Source organism: Liolophura sinensis, chromosome 13, assembly GCF_032854445.1.
Source record: "Liolophura sinensis isolate JHLJ2023 chromosome 13, CUHK_Ljap_v2, whole genome shotgun sequence".
Classification (NCBI taxonomy): Eukaryota; Metazoa; Mollusca; class Polyplacophora; order Chitonida; family Chitonidae; genus Liolophura; species Liolophura sinensis.
Window position 1 is genome coordinate 7,904,591 of NC_088307.1, and position 24,025 is coordinate 7,928,615.

The window sequence follows — 24,025 nt, forward strand, 5'->3', positions numbered from 1 at the left end:
CATACTGATTTTTTTTGTTATACTGCCACAAATTCTTGTTAGATTGCCAAAATCTTGTTAGACTGTCAATTGCTTGTCAAATTGTTTATATAGGGGTTTAATGTCGCTTTCAGCATGAATCCAGTCATATCACGACGATGTCTCCTTATAGAAGTCCGAATTTAATGTCGACATATTTATACAGCTGCCTCACTGGAACACCACGCCGAAGACACCAGATATGACACCCCGCCAGTGCATGGAATATGTCTTCTATGCTGAACGCCAAGCGAATGAGCGCCCATACTACCAAAAGGCAAAGCCGTACCTATGACTCTATTCGCGATTGAAGCAAGTGCTTTGTGTCACGTGCACTAATATACATGTGAAGAGCTAAGTAATGGGAAAGGGGAATTTCTTAACCGTTTAAATACCGAATTAAATACATACTCAAAAAATGGATTTGTTAATTTTAACAGAAAGTCTGTTGTCCGAGTGATGGTAGAAAAGGATGTAAAATAGGTTGATCTGTATAAAGGAATCTTACTCGGTTCACATCTGGGAAGTCTGGGCTGCCACACTCCCTGATCACATGTGGCTTTCGACACACCATCCTTTAAATGAAACCTTTCGGCATGTTTGCATACAATCGCCAGACTGGAGTTGTGAGGAAATTTGCCGTCCACTGCGTCCGTTCCCGAAACTATCTCTTCGAACTGGCTAGCATTGTAAAAGCAAAACTCGTCCATGGTATCCTTAGGTGGGACTGGTACATAGGCCACGAGGTGGTCCTTTGCGACTTCTGTTAAACAGAAATTTCTGGTTAACGTGTATTTATTTTTTTTTACATATTTGCATGTCTTGATTTTATACGAGAATGTTCCTTGAGCATAACCACATCCACCTAAGACTTCTTTGTTGTAGCATCATCGAGCTCATTGGTTGGATGATGTATCATCGTTATGACAGTATGTCTCCTCTCAGGCACAAATCTAACACCAATAGGGGTCTAGAGAAGCAAACACCACCTTTTACATTAAGTTTGGTGCTGGTGTCTACTTTACTTTGATTTCTACCGACAAAAGAACAAGATTTTATCTCGATTTAAGTTTTACTTCATTTCATTATCGCCATATCACTGAGAAAATCTGTGATCTCTGTAAACAGAAAACATAACACAGCCCATTAGTTTGCCATAAGATGACAAGCATCATTTTTTTCGAAAATGTCAGCATTCATAATTGTTCATGTGTCGAAACATTTGGCTCTAAAACTGTTACGTAAATGTAAGTCATATTTCTATAACAACTGACGTCACGCGATGATTTACAGGGTGCTAGTTAGGCTTTTTGACGCGGGGAATTCACCTCAAAACTTACTTGCCGGTTTTACTAACCATCATGGAACTCGGAGAATGCAACAAAATATTGTCTACAATGTTTCAAAGGGCTTGACATTTGTTCTGTTTGAGACTTTTCGTGTGATGGTTGACGTCACGGTGTGGGCAATTATCGTGAACGATGTGGAAAATGGAGTGTACTAGATCGAAGAATAGTCTTGCAGTACCCCAGTTGCGGACCAGTTCATACATACGAAACAGCTTTTGTTATACTCTGCAAAGTAGTAAGGTAAGCTTGTAGGTGTTTTTTTCGTGGAAATCTGATACTGAGGCATACTGCTGTTGTTGACGGTTGGACTTGTGTTTGCTAGTACCTTATTTTAGGCGTAGGCCTATAGTGTTAAGCGCTTCATTTCCTTTCACCAACTTTTGTTATTTCTCACATTTCAGATAAATTTAATGCCTATCCAGTGTCCAAAAAACTTAAGTTTTTGGATGGATGTATTAAGCAATCTGGCTTTTTTTCACGGCAACACACAATAGAAGTAGTCCGGTATGCATTTGTACTTTTTCATTAGGTAAGCTTGTCAATGAATGCTCAGGTGACCAATCAGTTTATTTATATAACGAGTGGAATACAGAAAATTTACATCACTGTTGTTATGTTAGTGACATGGGCAAATTATGGGATAAATATCGCTCTTAAACTTTCATGCTGACGTGACGTCGTCATCCGATGCAATAAAGTCGGACATTACTTGTATTAATTAGAAAAATTATTTCTAATTACATTTTCTTTGCCATTATATGGACGTCCGATCTATGAATGTGAGGAGTGTGTTACGCATCAATGACGGCAGGCTATTTTGGTAGTGACTATGACGTATTTTACAGACAGCTGAATATAGCCTACAATTTAAAAGAAACAGACCAAAGTATTTGCCTTTCCCTTGGGATTATTATGTTATGCCACAGACAATATTGCAAAATCACATTTGTTGCAATGTTTCAGTCAGATTATTACCGAGTTATGTTAGATTGGTGGTTTAGGCATCATTAGGTAATGTTTGTATTATTGTCTGTGCCAGGTAGGATTGGAGCCCTAAGCGTCACATGTGTTTTGTTATATCAATGATATTAATGTTAGTATTTATATTACTCACTGAGTTCTCTACTATTTACATGTACAATTAAAGACGTACAGCATAGAGAGTAAAACCAGAACAGCGACGACAGTGTGATAGACGCACAGCATAGAGAGTAAAATCAGAACAGCGACAACAGTGTGACAGACGCACAGTATAGAGAGTAAAACCAGAACAGCGACAACAGTGTGACAGACGCACAGTATAGAGAGTAAAACCATAACAGCGACGACAGTGTGATAGACGCACAGTATAGAGAGTAAAACCAGACCAGCGACGACAGTGTGATAGACGCACAGCATAGAGAGTAAAACCAGAACAGCGACGACAGTGTGATAGACGCACAACATAGAGAGTAAAACCAGAACAGTGACGACAGTGTGATAGACGCACAGCATAGAGAGTAAAACCAGAACAGTGACGACAGTGTGATAGACGTATCCCTTGCCTTTATTGATGGACATTTATAATCAACACAGACTTTTTCTTTAGATATTAAAGAAGATTTTTTAAAAAATTTCTTTTCATTCTTTAAAAAAGGGGATTTGGATAACTAACGGTCTTCACTTCCTGTTTGTTTACCCACCTCACACACTGAAGAGTTAGAAAATTCATGTAGGAACGCGGGATTACGGGGGAGGATGAAGTCTGCGCGAAGTGATGAGAGCGCTCGGATGTTTGTACATGTACTTGGGTGTGTAAAAGTAACAGTTGGCAAGTAAAGTCAAGTGTTCGTGTTTAGTGATTAGGAGAAGTAACACGACGACAGTGTGATAGCTGACAAATGGTCACACGTAACAGGTGCAACACGACCTTTTGTCAATTCACCCAGTCAGGGTTTTATTCCGGGTTTTTAAGGCTATTACTGAAGCCTGACTTAACGTACATTAAAATAATAGGTGTTACAGCTTAAACGGGAGTACTAACCTTTCGCCTAACTTAGCACGGAATCCTGGGTGTCACAAATTAAACCTGTGCAATAAAGACCTTCATAATTTAGACCGTAAACATATTTGGTTTAACATAGGCTGGAACCCAACGTGTCACAGGTTAAACGCGTGCGATAACATCTACCAGAACTTATACAGAAACCATAAGTGTCACAGGTTAAACGAGTGCGATAACATCTACCAGAACTTATACAGGAACCATACGTGTCACAGATTAAACGCATGCGATAACATCTACCAGAACTTATACAGGAACCATAAATGTCACAGGTTAAACGCGTGCGATAACATCTACCAGAACTTATACAGGAACCATAAGTGTCACAGGTTAATGTGTGTAATAGACTGGCATACTGTAGACTGGAACCCTGAGCGTCATACATATAGGTTACACGTGTGTAATTCTGGGCGTGACGTGTTAGTGTGTGAAGTGTTTACTTTTTTATTTGATTGGTGTTTTATGTCGTACTCATGGATTTCACTTGTATGACGGTAGCCAGTATTATGGTGGGAAGAAACCGGGCACAGCCTGGGGGAAACCCACCATCAACCGGTTGCTGACAGGCGTGGAGGAAGCCAGGGTGAGCTAGATTGGAAAGGCTGGAGAGAGGCTCGTTGGTCAACACGCCGTGCTGGCATGCTATCCACCTCGGCCACGGAAGCCCTAGCATGTGTAATTAAGACAGGCTCAAGTTAGACTGGAACCATACAGGTGTAACAAGTTAATGTGTTTAATAATGTCTGGCATAATTTAGACAAAACCCTTGGTGTGACATATTAGTGTGTGTGTGTAATAATCTTTGGTTTAAGTCGCTTCTTACCTTCTTCACATCGGAGATCGTCACTGATTGTCCACGTAGTGTTGTAACATGTCAATTCCAGGCTGACTCCGTCAATAGCAGGTCTATATCCTTTACCACACTGTAGTGTCAGGACATCGTTGTGCTCGTACCTTGTAGCTGTTGGATAATCCTTCAGTTCCATACCTTGGGGTAAATCTTTTGGATAGGGACAATAATCTGAAGTGGAATGAAACAAACAGTGCATTTACGGGATTTTTGTGAGGTCTGCGCCGGATATGAGTAATACCTGAAGAGAGAAGTACATAAATACCACTGCCTCATTTATACATGTACTATAGTTCGCATGTCTATACTCCGTTCATTATCACTGGCCACTGGAGCGACGTCAACATAAAAGACAACCTGACAAAGATGAATTGTGGGAAATAATTTGTTACCTGCAAACCACGAACAGAACTCTTAGAGCTAACCTGTTGGATGTTTCTGTACAAATCACACGGCATACTGGTACAATTTGGCGTTTTCTTTTCACCAGGCGTCTTGGCAAGACTTGCACCTCTAAATCAGGTTTGATACAATATATAAAGAACTCACAACCAGTTAAAATTAAAACAGATCCCATTATAAATTTTCAAGGTATTATTGGAAATGAAAAGATCGGAAATAATGATCAGGTATTTCAGTAATTGTATACACCAATCAAAGAGCATTGGAATACATAGATGGGAAATCATAGAAATTAAAAGAGCATGGCATACTTATCTCTGTGAGCGTACTTCTGTTATTACATAAAGTGTGCATAAAGTAAAAAGTAATGTGTGCCAAATGAAAAGCAATAGACAATAAACAATTATTTTTTGAATTTGTTTCTAACCAAGAGAGGGAAAAATGGATATTTTCTGCCCCGGCGTGGTCGTGTGTGGTGGTGGGGTTGGGGGGTGGTGGGTGTGTGGGGTGGGGTGTATTCGACCATATTTTTCACTGAATGAAATGTGTTCATTTATATCATATATTTGAAGAATAAGTCGAACTAAATCATGAGATCTAACCACTTAAGCGACTGTCCTTTTTGTTGTGTAAAATTTTCAGACTTGAACGTGAACTGAATGATCACATGACATGTGTATATCAATTACGGCTTGCAGATTTTTATTTTGAAAATTGAAAAAAAGCTAAAATATCGAGTAAAATGACTGCAATAATCGGAGTTATCACTTATTGTGACTTAAAGCGAACAACTATTTTTAACGAAAAAAATAGTTTTACGAGTGTCTTCGATTACTTAATATTATAGTGTTAATGTAACAGTTTGTATAGGTCTACAGCATTTACGTTAGATGTAGGCCTTATCTCTTCCGGAGTTCTTTGTATGTGTACACTTATACATAGCCAAGCAGGAAAATACATTATCGAAACAAAAAAACTAACAAAAACGCGGGCAATCTGTTATTTACTTTTCGTGCACCTCGGTTTCCGTCCACCCCATTTTCCGAATTCACAGGTTCTGTGTTGGTGATTGGAGAGAGTGTAGCCCAGATCACAGGAGTATTTGATTCGGGACCCGTGTTTCAGCCCGTCATGTTGCGTCATTCCGTGTCTCAGCGGGGAGGGTGTTTGTGTACAGGAAGCTGTTAGCGGAAGTAACACGTATTGTTAATTTACTATGTGGTCTATTGCCTCTAAACAGTAAAAACAGCGAAAATATAGCATACACATCCAGTCGTCTGCATAGAGCCTCAGGTGCCCAATCCTCTAAGGTCTGTCAGGTGTTCAAATGTTACAGCCTGACGACTACTGTAACATCCAGAGTACAACTGTCACAATCTGTGGACAACTGTAACAGCCCGAAATCAACTGTTACAGACGGAGAAGTGCTACACGCCAAGGAAACTGTTACAATGCAAAAACAATTGTTACAACATGAGTGCAACTATTAGAGCCTGGGGACAACTGTTTTGCTTGAGTCGAACTGATAGAACCAATGGACAACTAACACAGCCGGCGCACTACTGTCTGACAATCTCACAACTAGTACTACCCAGGGAAAACTGTTACAGTCTGAGAACTGTTACAGCCCGAGGTCAAATGTTACAGCCCGGGTCCAATTTTACAGCCCATGGACAAGGTACAGTGTGACGGAAAGGGTGACAGCCCATGAACAACTGTTACAGCTAGCAGACAACTGGTGCTGCTTGCGCGAGGCCAACTGTTCCAGCCCGAGGAGAGATGTTACATTCAGAGCACAACTGTTACAATCCGTGGACAACTGGTACAGTCCAAACACAATTAAGTGGTACAGCCTGGGGCCAACTGGTACAGGCCAAAGACAAATGGTACATCCTAAGGACAACTGTTACAGCCCGTGAACAAATGGTACAACCCGAGAATAAATGGTACAGTCCGATGACAAATTGTGCAACACGAAGGCAAATATTACAGCCCGAGGACAACTGGTACAGCTTGAGAACAACTGGTACAGCCTAAGGTCAACTGTTACAGCCCAAAGACAATTTTTATAGCCAGAGTACAGCTGTTACATCCCGAGTACAACTGTTATATCCCAGAGACAGCTGTTACAGTTCGAGGAGAACTGGTGCTGTCCGGCCACAAGTGTTACAGCCCAAGGGCAAGTGTTACAGTCCACGGATAAATAATACATACCGAGGACAACTGGTACAGTTCAAGGGCACATGTTACATTACGTGCACGACTGTTACAGTCTGAGGACAACTGGTACAGAACAAGGACAACTGGTACATGCCGAGTACAAGTGTTACCGCCCGGGAACAACTGTTACAGTCCTAGGACATCCGTTACTGTTTGAGGAAAACTGTTGCAGCCCAAGGACAACTGCTACAGTCCGAGGACAAATATTACAGCCCAAGGTCAACTAGAGTGAGTGAGTTAGTGCTTGGGGTTTAACGTCGTACTCAACAATTTTTCAGTCATATGACGACGAAGGAATCCTTAGGGTATATGTAATGTGTCTCCTTGTAGGAGAACGGATTTCCACCGCTCTTTTATCTCGTGCTGCCTCACTGAGACGACTTACCGACGGCAAGTAAGGCGCCCCGCCCGAGCCATTATACTGATACGGGTCAACCAGTCGTTGCACTATCCCCTTCATGCTGAAGGGCAACTAGAACAGTCCACGTACAAATTGCATAGCTCGAGGGCACCCGGTACAGTCCAAGGACAAATGGTACAGCCCAAGGGCAACTGGTACATTTCAAGGACAAATGATACAGCTGGATGTAAACTTCTTAGGAACCCGAGATTTATGAAGATTGTTTTATTCTAGACGTTTCTTTATGGGAAGCGTCAAAAGGTCAATTCTATTTTTAGAAATTAAACTAAATAAGAAAGCAAACCCAATAAGAAACTAAGACTTTCTTGTGTCCAAAAAAGTAAATAATAGATAAACAATGAATGTACATGTATATTTGAGATATATACAGTTTTACCCGGTTCACACAGGGGCACTCTGGGCTTCCATTCCCCGAATTCACATGTGGCTCTGGAGACACCATTCTCCAATTGAAACTTTGTGCCATTCTTGCATTGTATCTCTATATTGGAGTTGTGATGAAATCTACCGTCCGCCATAGCCGCCCCAGACACAATTTTCTCAGTATCGCCTACTTCGTAAACACACGGCGCTATGAAGAAAGAATTAATTCACTGGTTAATAGAGGTTGACTATACCACATAGCCCTAAACGTTGTCATGTAAATTTAACTTCTACCCCAGCTAAGCTGATGTTAATTCTATAATGCTGCTTAAACATGGGTACACAAAAGTGGATGATGTTTGTTTTTCTCAAATGGTTTGATTTCTATGTATTTATTTACTTGGCTGGTGTTTTACGCCGTCCTCCTTCACTTATACCACGACGACCAGTATTAAGGATGGAGGAAACCTGGCAGAACCCGGGAGAAATCAACGCCAAACCACAATGCAGGTGGACACTCCCATGTACGATCAACCAAGAAGGCGGCAAAAGCTGAAAATGAACTCGCAGTTACAGCATGGATGAGATGTGAAAGTGAAATCACCGACAGATTAACTGATGGACTTACTGTCAGGAATTCTGGCTATCACAAGTTAATGTTTATACTAAATTCTGTGTTTGTTTATACAATTACTTACCTCGCTCACATCGGAGGTCTTCACTGATTGTCCACGCAGTGTTTAATAATGTCTGGCATAATTTAGAAATAACCCTTGGTGTGACATATTAGTGTGTGTGTGTGTAATAATCTTTGGCTTAAGTCGCTTCTTACCTTCTTCACATCGGAGGCCGTCACTGATTGTCCACGCAGTGTTTAATAATGTCTGGCATAATTTAGAAATAACCCTTGGTGTGACATATTAGTGTGTGTGTGTAATAATCTTTGGTTTAAGTCGCTTCTTACCTTCTTCACATCGGAGGCCGTCACTGATTGTCCACGTAGTGTTGTAACATGTCAAATCCAGGTTGACTTCGTCACGAGAAGTTCTATATCCTTTACTACACTCCAGTCTCAGGACAGTGTCGTGCTCGTACCATGTAGCTGTTGGATAATCCTTAAGTTCCATACCTTGGGGTAAATCTTTTGGATAGGGACAATAGTCTAAAATGAAAAGAACAACATGTGAAATCAATAGCTGGATAATTACGTTATGTAGTATGTCATTCAGTTATTAAGACCCTGGGTAAAATAGACGAAACGTTTGTGCATTGCGTTGAAATGACTTGTGTTGTCTATACTTTGTATTGTCTGTACACCCTGTGCTGTCTATACACATTGGAGTGAATGTACACCGTATTCTGTCTGTAGGCTTAATGTTGACTATATACTTTGTATTGTTTATACACCTTATGTTGTTTATATAGTTTGTATTGTCGGTACACAATATACTGTCTGTGGCCATAAGTGCTAAGGTTTTCCAGCAACATGCGGATCTTTGCATTGTCTGTACACAATGTACTGTCAGTAGACCCGTTGTAGTCTATATGTTTTGTATTTTCTATGCACAATGTATTGTCTGTAAACCTGGTTCTGTCTGTATACTTTGTATTATCTGTACACAATGTACTGCCTGTAGATATGGAGTCGTCTATATACTTTGTATTGTCTGCACACAATGTATTGTCTCTAGACCTTTAGGCGTCTATATACTTGATATTGTCTGCACGCAATGTCTGTAGACCTGGTGTTCTCTATATACTCTTATTATCTCAGCACAATATACTGACTGTAGACTTGGTGTTGTTTATATACTTTGTATTTTCTGCCCACAATGTTCTGTCTGTAGAGCCAGTGTTGTCTATCTACTTTGTATTGTCTCTACATAATGTACTGTCTGCAGAGCCAGTGTAATCTATATATTTTATGTTGTGTGTACATAATGTGCTGTCTGGAGATCTGGTGCTGCCTGTATACTTTGTATCGTCTGTACACAGTGTAGTGGCACTGCTCTCCTGCTGGTGGGAATGTAGCAAAGAGAATTTTTTTTCACAGATTTCTGATTGATTTCTCCAAAGTTTTGTAGAAAGTGCAAGGGTACTTTGAAGAATAAAACGAAGAATGATTGGTGTCTTTTAAACAAAACACAGCACATAGTTACAATAACACACTGTGCAAAACAACAGCAGAATATTAAACTGCGTAGACGGTGATTACAAACACTTTCTTTATCCTCCTTCATTTGCGGCGTTCCACTGTAACACGTAACGTTAACACAGATGCCTTAGAACATTTACACTATATTATATTACGTAACCGTCTAGATTTCTCCTAACCGAAGATTTATATTTAAACACGGATGGTTCAGGTTGAACTTATTTTAATACGCCATAATACGATACTTTGCACCCAGAGCAGATTTGCATTATAATGCAGTCTACAGCAGTTCAAGCAGATTTTACACAACTCATTACAGGATTTAAACAATACCGCTGTAAGTTGCGTTCGAAACACATTAATACATAAAGCGATAAATGACAGGTGCTGGAAGGACGGAGCAATGTTCCCTGTGAAGCTGACGAATGTTGGGATACTTGCTCAGTACTCAAAGCGAAGAATTCAAACCTTTGACGAATGTTGGGATACTTGCTCAATACTCAACGCGAAGAATTCAAACGGTTGACGAATGTTGGGATGCTTGGTCAAATCCTGGCATGCCTGGCTTGGCGTGAAGAATTGAAACTGTGAACGACTGTTGGGATGCCTGGGCAATACTTGACGTGGCAAATTCTAACTGTTGACATATGTTAAGATGCTAGGTCACTTCCTGGGGAGAAGAATTCAAACTGTAGGGATCTGTAGGGATGATAGGTCACTACTTGGAGCGATTGGTGTTTTATGTCGTACTCAAGAATATTTCACTTATACTACCTGAGATGAAGAATTCAAACTGTTGACATATGTAGGGATCCTAGGTCACTACCTGGCATGAAGAATCCAAATTGTTGACATATATGGGGATGCCTGGGCAATACTTCACCTGGCAAATTCTAACTGTTGACATATGTAGGGAGGCTAGGTCACTACCCGAGGTGAAAATTTCAAACTGTTGACATATGTAGGGATGCTAGGTCACTACCTGGGGTTAAAAATCCAAATTGTTGACATATATAGGGATGCCTTGGCAATACTTCACCTGGCAAATTCTAACTGTTGACATATGTAGGGATCCTAGGTCACTACCTGGCATGAAGAATCCAAATTGTTGACATATATGGGGATGCCTGGGCAATACTTCACCTGGCAAATTCTAACTGTTGACATATGTAGGGATGCTAGGTCACTACCCGGGGTGAAAATTTCAAACTGTTGACATATATGGGGATGCCTGGGCAATACTTCACCTGGCAAATTCTAACTGTTGACATATGTAGGGATGATAGGTCACTACCCGGGGTGAAAATTTCAAACTGTTGACATATGTAGGGATGCTAGGTCACAACCTGGGGTTAAGAGTCCAAATTGTTGACATATATAGGGATGCCTGGGCAATACTTCACCTTGCAAATTCTAACTGTTGACATATGTAGGGAGGCTAGGTCACTACCCGAGGTGAAAATTTCAAACTGTTGACATATGTAGGGATGCTAGGTCACTACCTGGGGTTAAGAGTCCAAATTGTTGACATATATAGGGATGCCTGGGCAATACTTCACCTGGCAAATTCTAACTGTTGACATATGTAAGGATGCTAGGTCACTACCTGGGGTGAAAATTTCAAACTGTTGACATATGTAGGGATGCTAGGTCACAACCTGGGGTTAAGAATCAAAACTGTTGACACATATAGGGATGCTAGGTCAGTACCAGGGGTGAAGCACTCAAACTATTGATATATGTTAAGATTCTAGGTCACTACCTCGGGTGAAGAAACCAAATTGTGAATATATGTAGGGATGTTAGGTCGTTCAAACTGTTGACATATGCTAAGGTGCTAGGTCAACTACCTGGATTCAAACTATTGACATCTATAGGTATGCTAGGTCACTACCTGGGGTAAAAATATTCAAATTGTTAAGATGCTTGGGCAATATTTGACGTAAATAATTCATTTGTTGTTTGACCACTACCTTGCGTGAATGCTGTTAACGATTGTTCACTAACTTGCGTGAAAATTGTTAACGATTGTTCAGGTGTTGAGTTTACTGTTCTGGTGAAGAACTCAAACTCCTGACAAATGTTGGGATGTTAAGGCAATGGTTATCAGTAAGAATTCAAATCTGCGGATGCTGTGATGTTGAGTCAGCGACTCCAGCGAAGAATTCAAACTGCTGAATGTTAAGACTGTTTTAACGAAGAGTTCACGCTGCAAACGTGTGCAGAGTGATGTTCATAGGCCATTTGGCTACGTAAAGCATTGAAAATGCTGACGAGTGTTGTGATGTTAAGTGAATGGTGTGCGTAGAGAATTGAAATTGTTGAGTGTTGAAAAGTTGAAAAAAATTTTTTTTTTCAGAATTTCAACAGCGCTGTAACTTTGTTTGAGAACATTTCTACTAAACCGTCGTATGAACCGGAAATGAATACTGTAAACACCAATCACACGATTATACATGTCATCAGTCAGTTATAACCTGGAGTGTCAATAGTTATGTTCCAAACCAATACATTGATCAAGCACAAGATCAATAAGTCAGTGTTGGCTGTACTGTAATCTGGCACAAAGACACTGGCAGTCAAAGTGGATTTGCCATATTCTTCACTTTCACTGATGTATCACCCATACATAACATGTGTTCTGATGTATTAGGCTTGGTATTGAGTGCGGTGGGAGAGGACACAACTTTCAGGAACTCTCCATAAAAAACCACGGTATTTTATCTACATGTAATACCCAATCATCCATATATTAACCACTAAATATAGTGGTATTCAGTAAAGGATGGATTATTATATTGTCAGATGTTTACGGTTTGAGATGCTGTGTGTCATCCGAAATACTGGGAAGGCTGCCCTATTTATATTCCAAAGGCCTATGGTCACGTGACCTAAGTCAACCAATCATGACATAGCTTTACCGATCGGCCAGATTTAGAGAACTAATTTTTTTAACTATAGAACTATATATAACAAGAGCTTTTGTGCTTATGTGAGAGCGTTTTTCTTGACGTTTAAAAAAGATATTTACCAAATATTTACATTGAATAAGGAAAACTGACAAAAAGCTCCCAAGGGATCGAACAGTTTGGGGGTATGGCTATCCCCACTTCCACATTACGCAGTGCCAAGTGCAGACCGTAGTAAGAATTCTTTCGATCAGCATGACCAAAGCGATTTTGTGTACTTGACAATATATTCTCAGGAGCATTATACCCAAAGTAATAAAATTCCATAAAAGCACCTCATATTTGCCATGGGAAAGAAACATAAACTCAGTTGAATGTCCTGCTACTCCCGACTCCAAGCACTGCGCTACGAGCTTAGGGGAATATCACGCAAAATAGCCCTCAAACATTCCTTGTATATATCAAAAATTGCTCTTAACAAAGTGAAAAATTACACTCAGTAATTCAACTGGAACATTTAACAACAACTCAGAACATGCTAAAACAACTAATGACCTGAAAAATGAGCTGTGTGCAGGACCGTATATTAACATACACTCGCTCGTTGTAAACAAACAAAATAGCAGCTATGGGTGAGGACAGAGTGGAGCTTTTTTACAGGATATACAAGATGTCAAGTCTTATAGAAAAGGTAACATGTCACTTTAGTTCTGGGGAAGCCTTAGAATATTGTCCTTCAATGCATTGTGGAATAAATTAAGCAAAGACAAGCTGAATAGTTTGTCACAGTCCCACACTTGAAATGTACAGATACAACCAGTACATTCAAAGATTTGTAAAGTCAATTACAGATGCTATAGCTACAAAAAAATATCGCACAGTGTGTACACGTAGTATTATTTCTTACAATACTGAAATGATGTATCAATGGTTTACGTGAAGAATTCAAGTTGGTGAAGAAAGCTGAGACACTGAGTCAGAACAGCCGAAGACAAGAACCCAATCAAAAAATCACAAGACTTCAGAAGAAAACAATTAAGGAAAGAAATTAAAGAAACATGTATAAACGAATCTCCCACTTACTTTTCTTGCACCATGGTTTACGTCCCGTCCATTTCCCATATTTACAGATTCTGTTTCGATAAGAGGAAATAGTGTAACCCAGATCGCAGGAATATCGGACTCGGGACCCGTGTTCCAGACCGTCATGTTCCATCTTTCCGTTTCTCAACGCACTTAACCGTCGACACGACTCTGAGAGGACAGGAATTAAAAGATTGTCTCAAATATCTTACCTGAACAAAATCTGCAGTTATTAGCTTCTACTATACATAATTACAGGTTTGCAAGACTGGCCTAGGCACTCTCCTCAGTGTCAAGCAAACATAACAAACACACATGTGCCTTATTAGTTGAGATCACATAAAATGTCCCGGCCAGGGGTTAGTCATTTACCTGTTATTTAACACCAAGTTCGTCGCTTATGTTATTGCCGACATTGTTTATTTATTTATTTGATTTGTGTTTTACGCCATTCTAAGGAATATTTTACCCATACGGCTTCAGCCAGAATTACTGTGGGAGGAAACCGGACAAAGCCCGGAGCCCTGGGGAAGTCTACGACCATATGCATCTGCCAAGCAGAATAGGACAGGATGCCAGGAAGAGCTGGACTTGAACTGACAGACCAGATAGGTGAGAGGCTCTGGAAGGAGCAGATGGCTGTGAGTAGTATGGAGTAGGATTGCGCATGTCAGCCTCTACATATACTACAAGTAGCTCTCGATTAGCAACCTTCAAACCGGTTATAAATTTTTTTTTTTGACAAAAATATGTTAAGTGAGAAATTTAAAAATCGCCAGTTTCCCTCCCCAAATGACACCTCTGTTCAGCTTGATCCTATTATGACGTAAACCATAACTGAATAATTCTTACTAAGGTTGGAGATCTCATAACTCAAAACTATTCCTTTCAATTTGAGACGTTTTCTCCATGTGCAAAGTCAAATCTCTCCATCGTAACCTCGTGCTAAGCCCTTATTAAGTAAATGACCTATATTTATGTATTAAAATACAGAAGGCCCATGCTACAGGGTGACCGACCAACGGACAGACAGAACGACTGACTGAGTTGCGTAGTACTTAACGCTTCCGGGTCGAATGCTGCTTAAAAATCCCGCTTTACGACGCTCAAATCGTAGAAGGAGTAAAAAATAAAACCCACGTGGTTTGCACTTTGGTATCCGGTCCCAAACGCCCTGAACACAAGTAATCTTCGTTTTCCGGTCATTTGTGTTTGCTTTCCAACTCAGGCTGTGGGGCCAATCACAGGAGACATAAAGGCTCACTCCACTCTCGACCCGATCCTCGGAGACAGCTGTATATTCGACATAACCGTAATAGTCTTTGCCTAGTTGTCGCACATTGCCGTTAATCACATCGGGTACCTCACATGTATCTGGAAAGATATCAGTTCAGTTATGAACTATGTAGTTAAACATCTATTCGATTGTCATATATCTACACCAAATAATTGTTCATTTATAAAGATTCAAATGGAAAGTAGGAAATGCAAATACAGATAAATATTTGGCGTTAAGGTAAAACAGAGCCTAGCGTATACAGTGACCTGGTCGAGGTGGTTAGCGCGGCGCAGTGACCTAGAAGCCTCTCTCCAATGAGATTGCTAAGAGTTCAAGTCCAGCTCATGCGGCCCCTTTCTGTACGTCAGAATGTCTTCCAGAAACTTGCGGGTGGTCGTGAGTTTCTCCCGAGCTTCACCCCACCCTAATGCTGGTCGCCGTTGTATAAGTGAAATATTCTTGAGTACGACGGAAAACACCAATCAAATAAATAAATAAATATAGGGTGACAAGAGCCACCCAACATCATGGCTGCTACCAAAATAACAAAACTGGGAAAACATCCACGTGCGTAAGCGAACGTTCTATATCAAGATTAAGACAATAAGTCACATGAAAACCATGCAAAGGGACCAGTGCCCAAACTTGTCAAACATCTTAAAACTTAATTCAATAATTCAAACAAAGGCCACGGCTAAACTCATTGTTTTGCTCTAAAAAGTTTAAAATCTGTACACTGCTTCTTTGCTGCAGAACAATGTATCAACCATAATTTGAGTTCTTTTCTGTTCTGTTTGATTTTTTAAGCACTTATGACTAAAGTTACATAATAAGCCCAGACCTCGGTTTCTGCACAGTCCTAGTTGAATAAGCAAGCCTATATATACAGCCGAATTGCCAAAGTTCAAATTTACCAATGCATCTCGGAAACGTCTGAGACCATTCGTTATGTCCCACACAGAAAGAACTCTTCTTGCCGGAGAGAGTCTTGCCGACGTCACACCTGTAAAAAAGCCAGAGCCATTCATAGCGACGTGCAAAATTGTGGCTGTAGTTTACTCACAGCTATTTTTAATGATTGTTTATTTTAAAATTTTTGATGTGCCATAAAAGTATGTCGAGAAGGACAAAATATCCCGGCTTATTTAGACCACACCGTCACCTATCGGTTTCTTCTTAAGGATTTCCGTTATTTGACAAGGAAATTTTCTGAAAGTACAGTCTCAAATAGCCACCTGAGAAAATGGCTGATTAAAACCCTATAAAAATAATTTTATTTATTTCACTTGAGACACATATTATTTTTTACTTTATGTACACTTTTAAAGCTGATTAATGCCCTTTCAGCACTAGTCCTATTTCACTTTTACAAAACAGAAATCACAACGGTTGTTGGAGTCGGCTGTATTATTAGATCGACCACTCACCTAAATATGGCAATATCACCATACTTGATGGGTGTCTCCACGTCCACACTGCCAGATTCAATCGTCGGCACCGTGCACGTAATTTCTACAATGGATAGATAGCTACATTGTTAACAGGATATTTACAGACGAATAAAACAAATTACAACAACTTTTGTTTATTTATTCGATTGGTGTTTTATGCCATACTCAAGAATACTTCACTTATACGACGGAGGCCAGCATTTTATGGTGGGTGGAAACCACCTATGTACGACCGGAGAGGAAGCCAGCATGAACTGGACTTGAACTCACAGCGGCCGCATTGGTGAGAGACTCCTGGGTCATTGCGCTGCGCTAGCGCGCTAATCAATCAACTGAGCCATGGAGGCCCCCAACTCCTTTTGTGTGTCGCCTTTTAGTACACTGGGAATATACATATATGATGCATATCCGTTCTGTTTATTTCTTGGCAAAGCTGGCATTTGAAAAATATTTGATATTAATTGGATAAATTAGATATATTCGTGCGTTAGATGGGTGGACATAAACGGCGACAAAACCTAACACGTCAAATATCCTTACTTTTAAAATAGTTTACTTCATTGGTTCATTTGTCTTTTACCTTCACAGCTGTTATTCTCTCCGCTCCATGTCTTGTCAGCTTGGCAACTTCTAGTCTCTGGACCAATCAGACGGTAGCCCTCGTCACACGTGACTCGTGCTGTAGCTCCAAATTCAAGACCGCCCGGTTGGACTTTACCATATTTAGGCGCGGTGAGGCGAGGACAGCGAATAGCTACAGACATCGACAACAAAGGATTCATCACAATATCATTTAATTTATTTATTTATTTGGTTGTAGTTTAACTGGTTGGTGTCGGTATTGCTATAGATTATGTCTGGTGTCAGCACAACACTCTGCTGACTGGAGAGTCTTAGGCATGGTAATGATTTGAAGAAGCACCGTAAATATTACATTCTACTGCAAGGGTAAAACCTTGTGGATATACCGTATTCTGATGCTAAAAGTTCTCATTTTCTCCATCCACTACCCTTCCCCTTATGCAATGGAGCCAAAAAAAAAAAAAAAAACGCTGAATTTTAAAAAAGGTAAACTAGACCCTTTGGTTTTGACTGATTTATTTATAGGATTTATTTCACTGGTGTTTTATGCCGTGTTCAAGAATTTATGACTTATATGACGACGGCCAGCATTACGGTGAACAAATAGAACAACAAATGGCAAGCAGACTTACGGACACACGACGGTTTTTTACCGGACCACGAGGTACTTGCCAAGCACATTCTTACGGCAGAGCCCTTCATCTCGTATCCTTCGTTACAAAAGTACTTTACTGTGGCCCCAACAGAAAACACATACCCGTCTCTCTGGCCATTGTCGATCAAACCGGGGGAATTACAGGATCCCACTGCAAAAGAGAACCTGTTTATTTATGTATACAAGAATTGCTTTTAGGGTCTGTTTGATAAATACAAAAATAAACGACACAACGTTCTTTTGGAAACAAAAAAAGGAAACACTGATTGATTGATTTTTATTCTGCCCCGCTGTCAGTCACGGGCCGTGGGCAATATACGTATTAAATAGAGAAGGCCTTTCAAACAACACCGGCCGGTAAGTTTATATCCCCTTATAAAATCAATGGCGGACTCTAGGACGAGCTACGCAGAAGGTTCAGTTAACAGCAGAACGTATCGTTTCCTCATGTGACAGTCCAGCGCGTGTGTATTTCACTTTGTAGGTTATCGATGTGTTGAGTAGCGTGCATGGGGATTTAAATCCTGGGTGTGAAATTTTAACGCTGAGCCGCAGGCGACTGCAATGTCACAGGAAAAAACAGTGCGTTCTGTTGAGAAAGGTTTAAATGCCCAAACACCTTTCTCAGTGCGCGGATAACGATTTTGTCCCTAAAATATTCATCAAATAGAAAGCCAGGGGTCGGTTTTATGAAGTATACTTAGTGTTAAGTAACCCTTAGCTAAGTGTACGTCATATCTCTACAACATACGTTGTCATGATAATTAAGGGTTTTCTTAGCTATGTGACCGTCATGAAACCGGCTCCCGGTGCCGATTCCACAAAGCCGTTTGTGACTTAAGTCAAAACTTGAAACCTCTTCACAGTGCTCAGTTTTTTTTGTATTGGAAGTTGAAATTAGGCACTATTATCTTCAGATAACACTGATAAAGTGAACAAAATATTAATTTCTAAAGCCAAAAAATAAGCTTTAAGACGGCATTTCAAATTTTGACTTAGGTCAGAAATGGCTCTGCGGAATCGGTTCCTGGCATAAAGTTGAGCTCAGAAAACATCATGTCAGTTGTGTCCACTGCAGACAACGCTGGTCTAGTGGCGTGACGTCATAATGACGCACAATGAAATGCAGCGTCACAAAGAAAAATGACGTCAGTCTGCGCAGTAATTTCGCTGTGCAGGGCATAAATTCAGTGTCAAAGAGAAATATGACGTCAGCCTACGCAGTAATTCAGCCGCACGGGGTTTAAATCTCATTAAATGTCAACATGGCCGACTTTCGACCAGGAGATATCGTAAAAATTGACAAAATAGGCTGCACCAGAGTTATAAATGTGACGAGAGAACATCGAATCAGTGTGGAAATCATCTGCACTGACTACGACACAGAGCTATCGCCACGAAGGCTAAGTAAAATCCCCAGAAAGGAAACATCGGGTAGGCCATTATTTTTCTTAACATTATTCTATAGGCCTAAAACTTTGTGCTTCTCTAATTTTGACATTATCCAGATGAGACCAATAATATAATATAATATTATTATTATAAATATTAACGTATTGAACGATATATTGTATAAAGCAAACTTTTGACATGCCTATGGTATAAAAAAAAATCGTTATGTTAATAGATTTTGTCTCTACTATATTACACTCCGCCATGTACTTGTCACTTACTGACGACGCTTCACTTGACCTATATATGTGATATCACTACGCGGTAAGACGTCGGCCCAAAAGTTTAAATCGTAATGGCTTTTTCCGCTGTAAATTTACAATAAGGCATTTATGGGATAAATAGGATATGAAATTCGTGACCATCGATATCAAATTTATTAACCTCGAGGCTCGGAACAAAAGCCTCGAAAACTACTACTTTCGTGTAATAAATATGATATCTTCGGGTCACTCATTGCATATCCTCTACATATCCTATGGCCTGCAGCTCTGACAAGTCTATGTCAGCATTTGAACCGGCCTGAACAGCCAACGGCAATCGATAATTCTGTTAATGTTTAACGGATTATTCTGTTAAACATAGCACATACAGTTTATTAACTCAATACAGAAATTGTATAAGACTAAAAGAATATTATGTTGAGCGTGACATAGGATTATGTGGTAACAACCAGAATACATCCTGTTACTTTCAGGAAACAGATTTTCTTTTTGGGTGTGTACTTACGTGTGCATGAAAAGGGCATCGTTGGGTGTCCATACCAGGCTCCCAAGTTACAAATGACACCAGGGTAACCTTTCTGAAAGAAACCCCTCTCACAAGTGTAACGAACCAGGGAGCGGTGTGGGTAGGTGTCGGCTGTGCCGTTATGACTGGCGTTGGGCTTTTCTGGAGGACGTCCACAATCTGTTCAGAACAGACCAAAAAGAAACTGATTTGGTGTGGCACAGACTACGCTGAAAATTATACATACGACCCTACTTTTTGATTTTATGTGTACAGCAATGAACAACAAAGTTGGCTTATTCAAAATCAGTTCAATTTATTTATTTATTTGCTTGGTGTTTTACGCCGTACTCAAGAACATGTCGCTTAAACGATGGCAGCCAGCGTTATGTTGAGAGGAAAATGGGAAGATTATGGGGAAAACTACGACTATCCGCAGGATGATAGAAGACCTTAAAGAGTTTCCCCGTTCTCATTGCACATGTTTATTTTCCTGTTTGCTTCGCCGCAGGAGACACCTTGACTGCGTGCGTGCATTACAACCAGCTTCGCCATTTTACAGATTAGCGTTTATTGGGTCATCCATGCAATGGAAATTCTCGGCATATGTAAGATATTGTTCGGCCATGCAAATTTAGAACGGACACTCTGACTGGTCACAACAGCTCCTTAGCCCTGGCATTTTACCGGTGTCACATTTATACGAACCTGAGAATAACACAGGATGCTCGTGTCATATGTGAAAACTATAACTACCCACACGAGATGCGATCATTTATGGGGCCCTTGTTGACAATACGCGATTGACAGAGCTCCTCCGTCTTTTGACCACCGTGAGTTAAATAAATAGGTATGTGGGTAAGTACGTTTAAAGAATACATAAAAAGGATCTCTAAAACAAAGATTATGTTTCTATGACAAATGAAGAAAATCATGAAGAAATTCTTCGTTTTGGGGTATTTGTTAACGAAGAGCACGAAGTCCCACGAGCCCAGTAAACCGTGGTCGCTAAAGTAAGGAACCCAAGTGTATTTAACTTGTCAATCGGCACGATTTTGATTTTCTTAGTTCAAGCAAACATCGCATTCATTCATACATATTTCCCTACATTTGTTGTGCCAGTTTTGGTTTTTACAAAAATAGTGGGATTTTTCAGGCGTCAGCTTCCTCAGCTTGCCACGTGATGTGATACTTCAATAACAATGGATAAGAAAAGGTGAAGCGACCTAGCTTTTCCCCACAGGGAATGCTCTGAGCTGTCGCTGTCAAATTCTTCCATTAAAAGACTCTTGGTGTAAATTTACCTATAGAGATACCTAGTCATTTACACTGCTGCACATGATTTGATATTGTCTGGCTGTTTTATACAGTGTAGGAAAGGTGACGAGCTCAGACACAGCATGGCTTCGCAAGGCCGGCTTAGTGCCACAAATCCGTCTCCCAAATCCACACCCCACACAACCTCCCCCCCCCCCCCACACACACACACTCTATTCTCTATTCTGTCAGTTCCACCCACATAGTTTTTTTAACAGTGATCATCGTTCACGTCACCAGAGCAAGACACTTAATTTCTGGACTGACTGATGAGGCCTTAAGAAAACTGAACTTTGAAGCAATATTTACCCACCAAAACGAAAGCTTAATTTTTTTTGTACGGTAATACCCTATTAATTGTCCAGAACTGCACATTAAGAAATAAAACTAAAGCGATTCGTGTATCATTTAAACAGCAATCAATCAGTCTTATAGTCTTTTTATTTGGCCATAAATATTCCAGGAAATTATTCATGGACTACAAAGTTAGCACGCAGCACACCAATTCTGCCAAATACACCACCCCGCCCCCACCAATTTCAGTTAGTGTCTTGTACTTTGTGAGATATTTTGTATTTACCGTTTGCTTCCATGTTGACGTGAGTCAGGCATGTCAGAAACAGCACAGCTGCCGCCAATCTCATCCTCCGGTTCCGTGTAAAGATGTCGCACATGATCTGGATATGTATTCGTTGTCGCTAGAAACCAAATCCCTAGAAAGAAAAAGAATATATTATGGTATCAGGCGCCAAATTTTATACAGCTAATGGGCTCTGTCCGGTTTCCTTCCACCGTAATGCTGATCACCGTCGTATAAATTAAGTTGATTATAGGTATCAGTACATGTTGCTATATAGTTACAATCAAGTTAGCCTACAACTGTTTTGTGAATATCCAGAAGGTCAGGTACTTCAATACAGGATTATACTGAAGATGGTCCAAGTTTGTACCTACTCAGAGGGTCTGGTCTACTGTAATTCGGTACAGGGCTATCCTTAAGTTTGTGGCTACCCACAAGGTTGGGTCTACTGTATTTCAGTACGGGATTATACTTAAGATAGTCCAAGTTTGTAGCTACTCAGAGGGTCTGGTCTACTGTTCTTCCGTACAGGGCTATCCTTAAGTTTGTAGCTACCCACAAGGTTGGGTCTACTGTATTTCAGTACGGGATTATACTTAAGATAGTCCAAGTTTGTAGCTACTCAGAGGATCTGGTCTACTGTTCTTCCGTACAGGGCTATCCTTAAGTTTGTAGCTACCCACAAGGTTGGGTCTACTGTATTTCAGTACGGGATTATACTTAAGATAGTCCAAGTTTGTAGCTACTCAGAGGATCTGGTCTATGTACTTCGGTACAGGGCTATCCTTAAGTTTGTAGCTACCCAGATGGTTGGGTCTTACTTCAGCACTTCAGCACCTCAGTACAAGGCTATGCTATGGATAGCCCAACTTCGAAACTACATCAGGAGAATCGGCTCGAATATGATATTGTAATATTAAGGTGCAGTCAAAATCAGTAGCCTCATAACCTTGTCTGGTTTTAAGACGTTCAGCCTTGTAATGGTTTTCTGGCATGTCACTGTGAAAATCGGTTCTAAACCAATGTTTCCGCGGTAGATGAGAAAAAGCAAATACTATTATTTGTCGAGTTCAGTAAAATAATTTACGTCTCCTTCTTCTGTAATAAACATCGTTAAAATTGATAGCTAAGGTAGCTGAATACAACGATCACATTATTTATTTGATTAGAATTTTACGCAGCACTCAATTATGTTGTACATCTAGTGATATATCATAACGTTTCTAGCTGAGGACAGAATGGATTATGTCGTACATCTAGTGATGTATCATAACGTTTCTAGCTGAGGAGAGAATGGATTATGTCGTACATCTAGTGATGTATCATGACGTTTCTAGCTGAGGACAGAATGGATTATGTTGTATATCTAGTGATGTATCATAACGTTTCTAGCTGAGGACAGAATGGAATAGGTCGTACATCTAGTGATGTATCATAACGTTTCTTGGAGACGACAGAATGGATTATGTCGTACATCTAGTGATGTATCATAACGTTTCTTGGAGACGACAGAATGCATTATGTCGTACATCTAGTGATGTATCATAACGTTTCTAGCTGAGGACAGAATGGATTATGTCGTACATCTAGTGATGTATCGTAACGTTTGTGGGTGACGCCAGAATGCATTATGTTGTACATCTAGTGATGTATCATAACGTTTCTAGCTGAGGACAGAATGGAATAGGTTGTACATCTAGTGATGAATCGTAACGTTTGTGGGTGACGACAGAATGCATTATGTTGTACGTCTAGTGATGTATCATAACGTTTCTAGGTGACGACAGAATATATTATGTTCTACGTCTAGTGATGTATTATAACGTTTCAAGGTTAAGCTATATATGTTACAGATGTGTCCTGGTATTTTGATTGACTACTTTTGTTGGTGTAATAGAGTGTTATGTTGTCCGTTACATGATCTATTACACCATCTTAATATTGTCTTGAATTTTACAGATTAGATTTTATGTCGCACTTTTACAATAAATTATGTACACAATTGCTTCTGGAAAGCTGGCAACCAGCGACTATCAAAACATATCGTCCATTAACCCTACCTTACAAATATAGTATTTAAAAGCAATCATTGCTATTCCAGTAAGATTTGAATAAAAAAAAAGACCATGTTGTTACTACGTGGTACACAATTTCTTAACAGCTGGG

At 40.1% G+C, this 24,025-nt stretch overlaps 1 protein-coding gene across 2 annotated transcripts in view; it reads right to left on the minus strand.

Annotated features, from left to right (window-relative positions):
- The window catches only part of LOC135480330 (sushi, von Willebrand factor type A, EGF and pentraxin domain-containing protein 1-like), a 79,615-nt gene that overhangs the window by 51,752 nt on the left and 3,838 nt on the right, over nucleotides 1–24,025 (minus strand). For both annotated transcript variants that reach the window (XR_010445925.1, XM_064760151.1), the window contains exons 2-14: nucleotides 21,860–21,992; nucleotides 19,963–20,142; nucleotides 17,759–17,932; nucleotides 17,125–17,298; nucleotides 16,521–16,605; nucleotides 16,008–16,096; nucleotides 14,955–15,188; nucleotides 13,815–13,985; nucleotides 8,632–8,829; nucleotides 7,681–7,875; nucleotides 5,671–5,844; nucleotides 4,235–4,432; nucleotides 527–781 (exon numbers count right to left, since the gene is read on the minus strand). Coding sequence is in view for 1 of the 2 variants with exons in the window: in XM_064760151.1 (XP_064616221.1) it covers nucleotides 527–781; nucleotides 4,235–4,432; nucleotides 5,671–5,844; nucleotides 7,681–7,875; nucleotides 8,632–8,829; nucleotides 13,815–13,985; nucleotides 14,955–15,188; nucleotides 16,008–16,096; nucleotides 16,521–16,605; nucleotides 17,125–17,298; nucleotides 17,759–17,932; nucleotides 19,963–20,142; nucleotides 21,860–21,953 (2,221 nt within the window). In the remaining variant the exon portion in view is untranslated. The remainder of the gene's footprint in view (nucleotides 1–526; nucleotides 782–4,234; nucleotides 4,433–5,670; nucleotides 5,845–7,680; nucleotides 7,876–8,631; nucleotides 8,830–13,814; nucleotides 13,986–14,954; nucleotides 15,189–16,007; nucleotides 16,097–16,520; nucleotides 16,606–17,124; nucleotides 17,299–17,758; nucleotides 17,933–19,962; nucleotides 20,143–21,859; nucleotides 21,993–24,025) is intronic.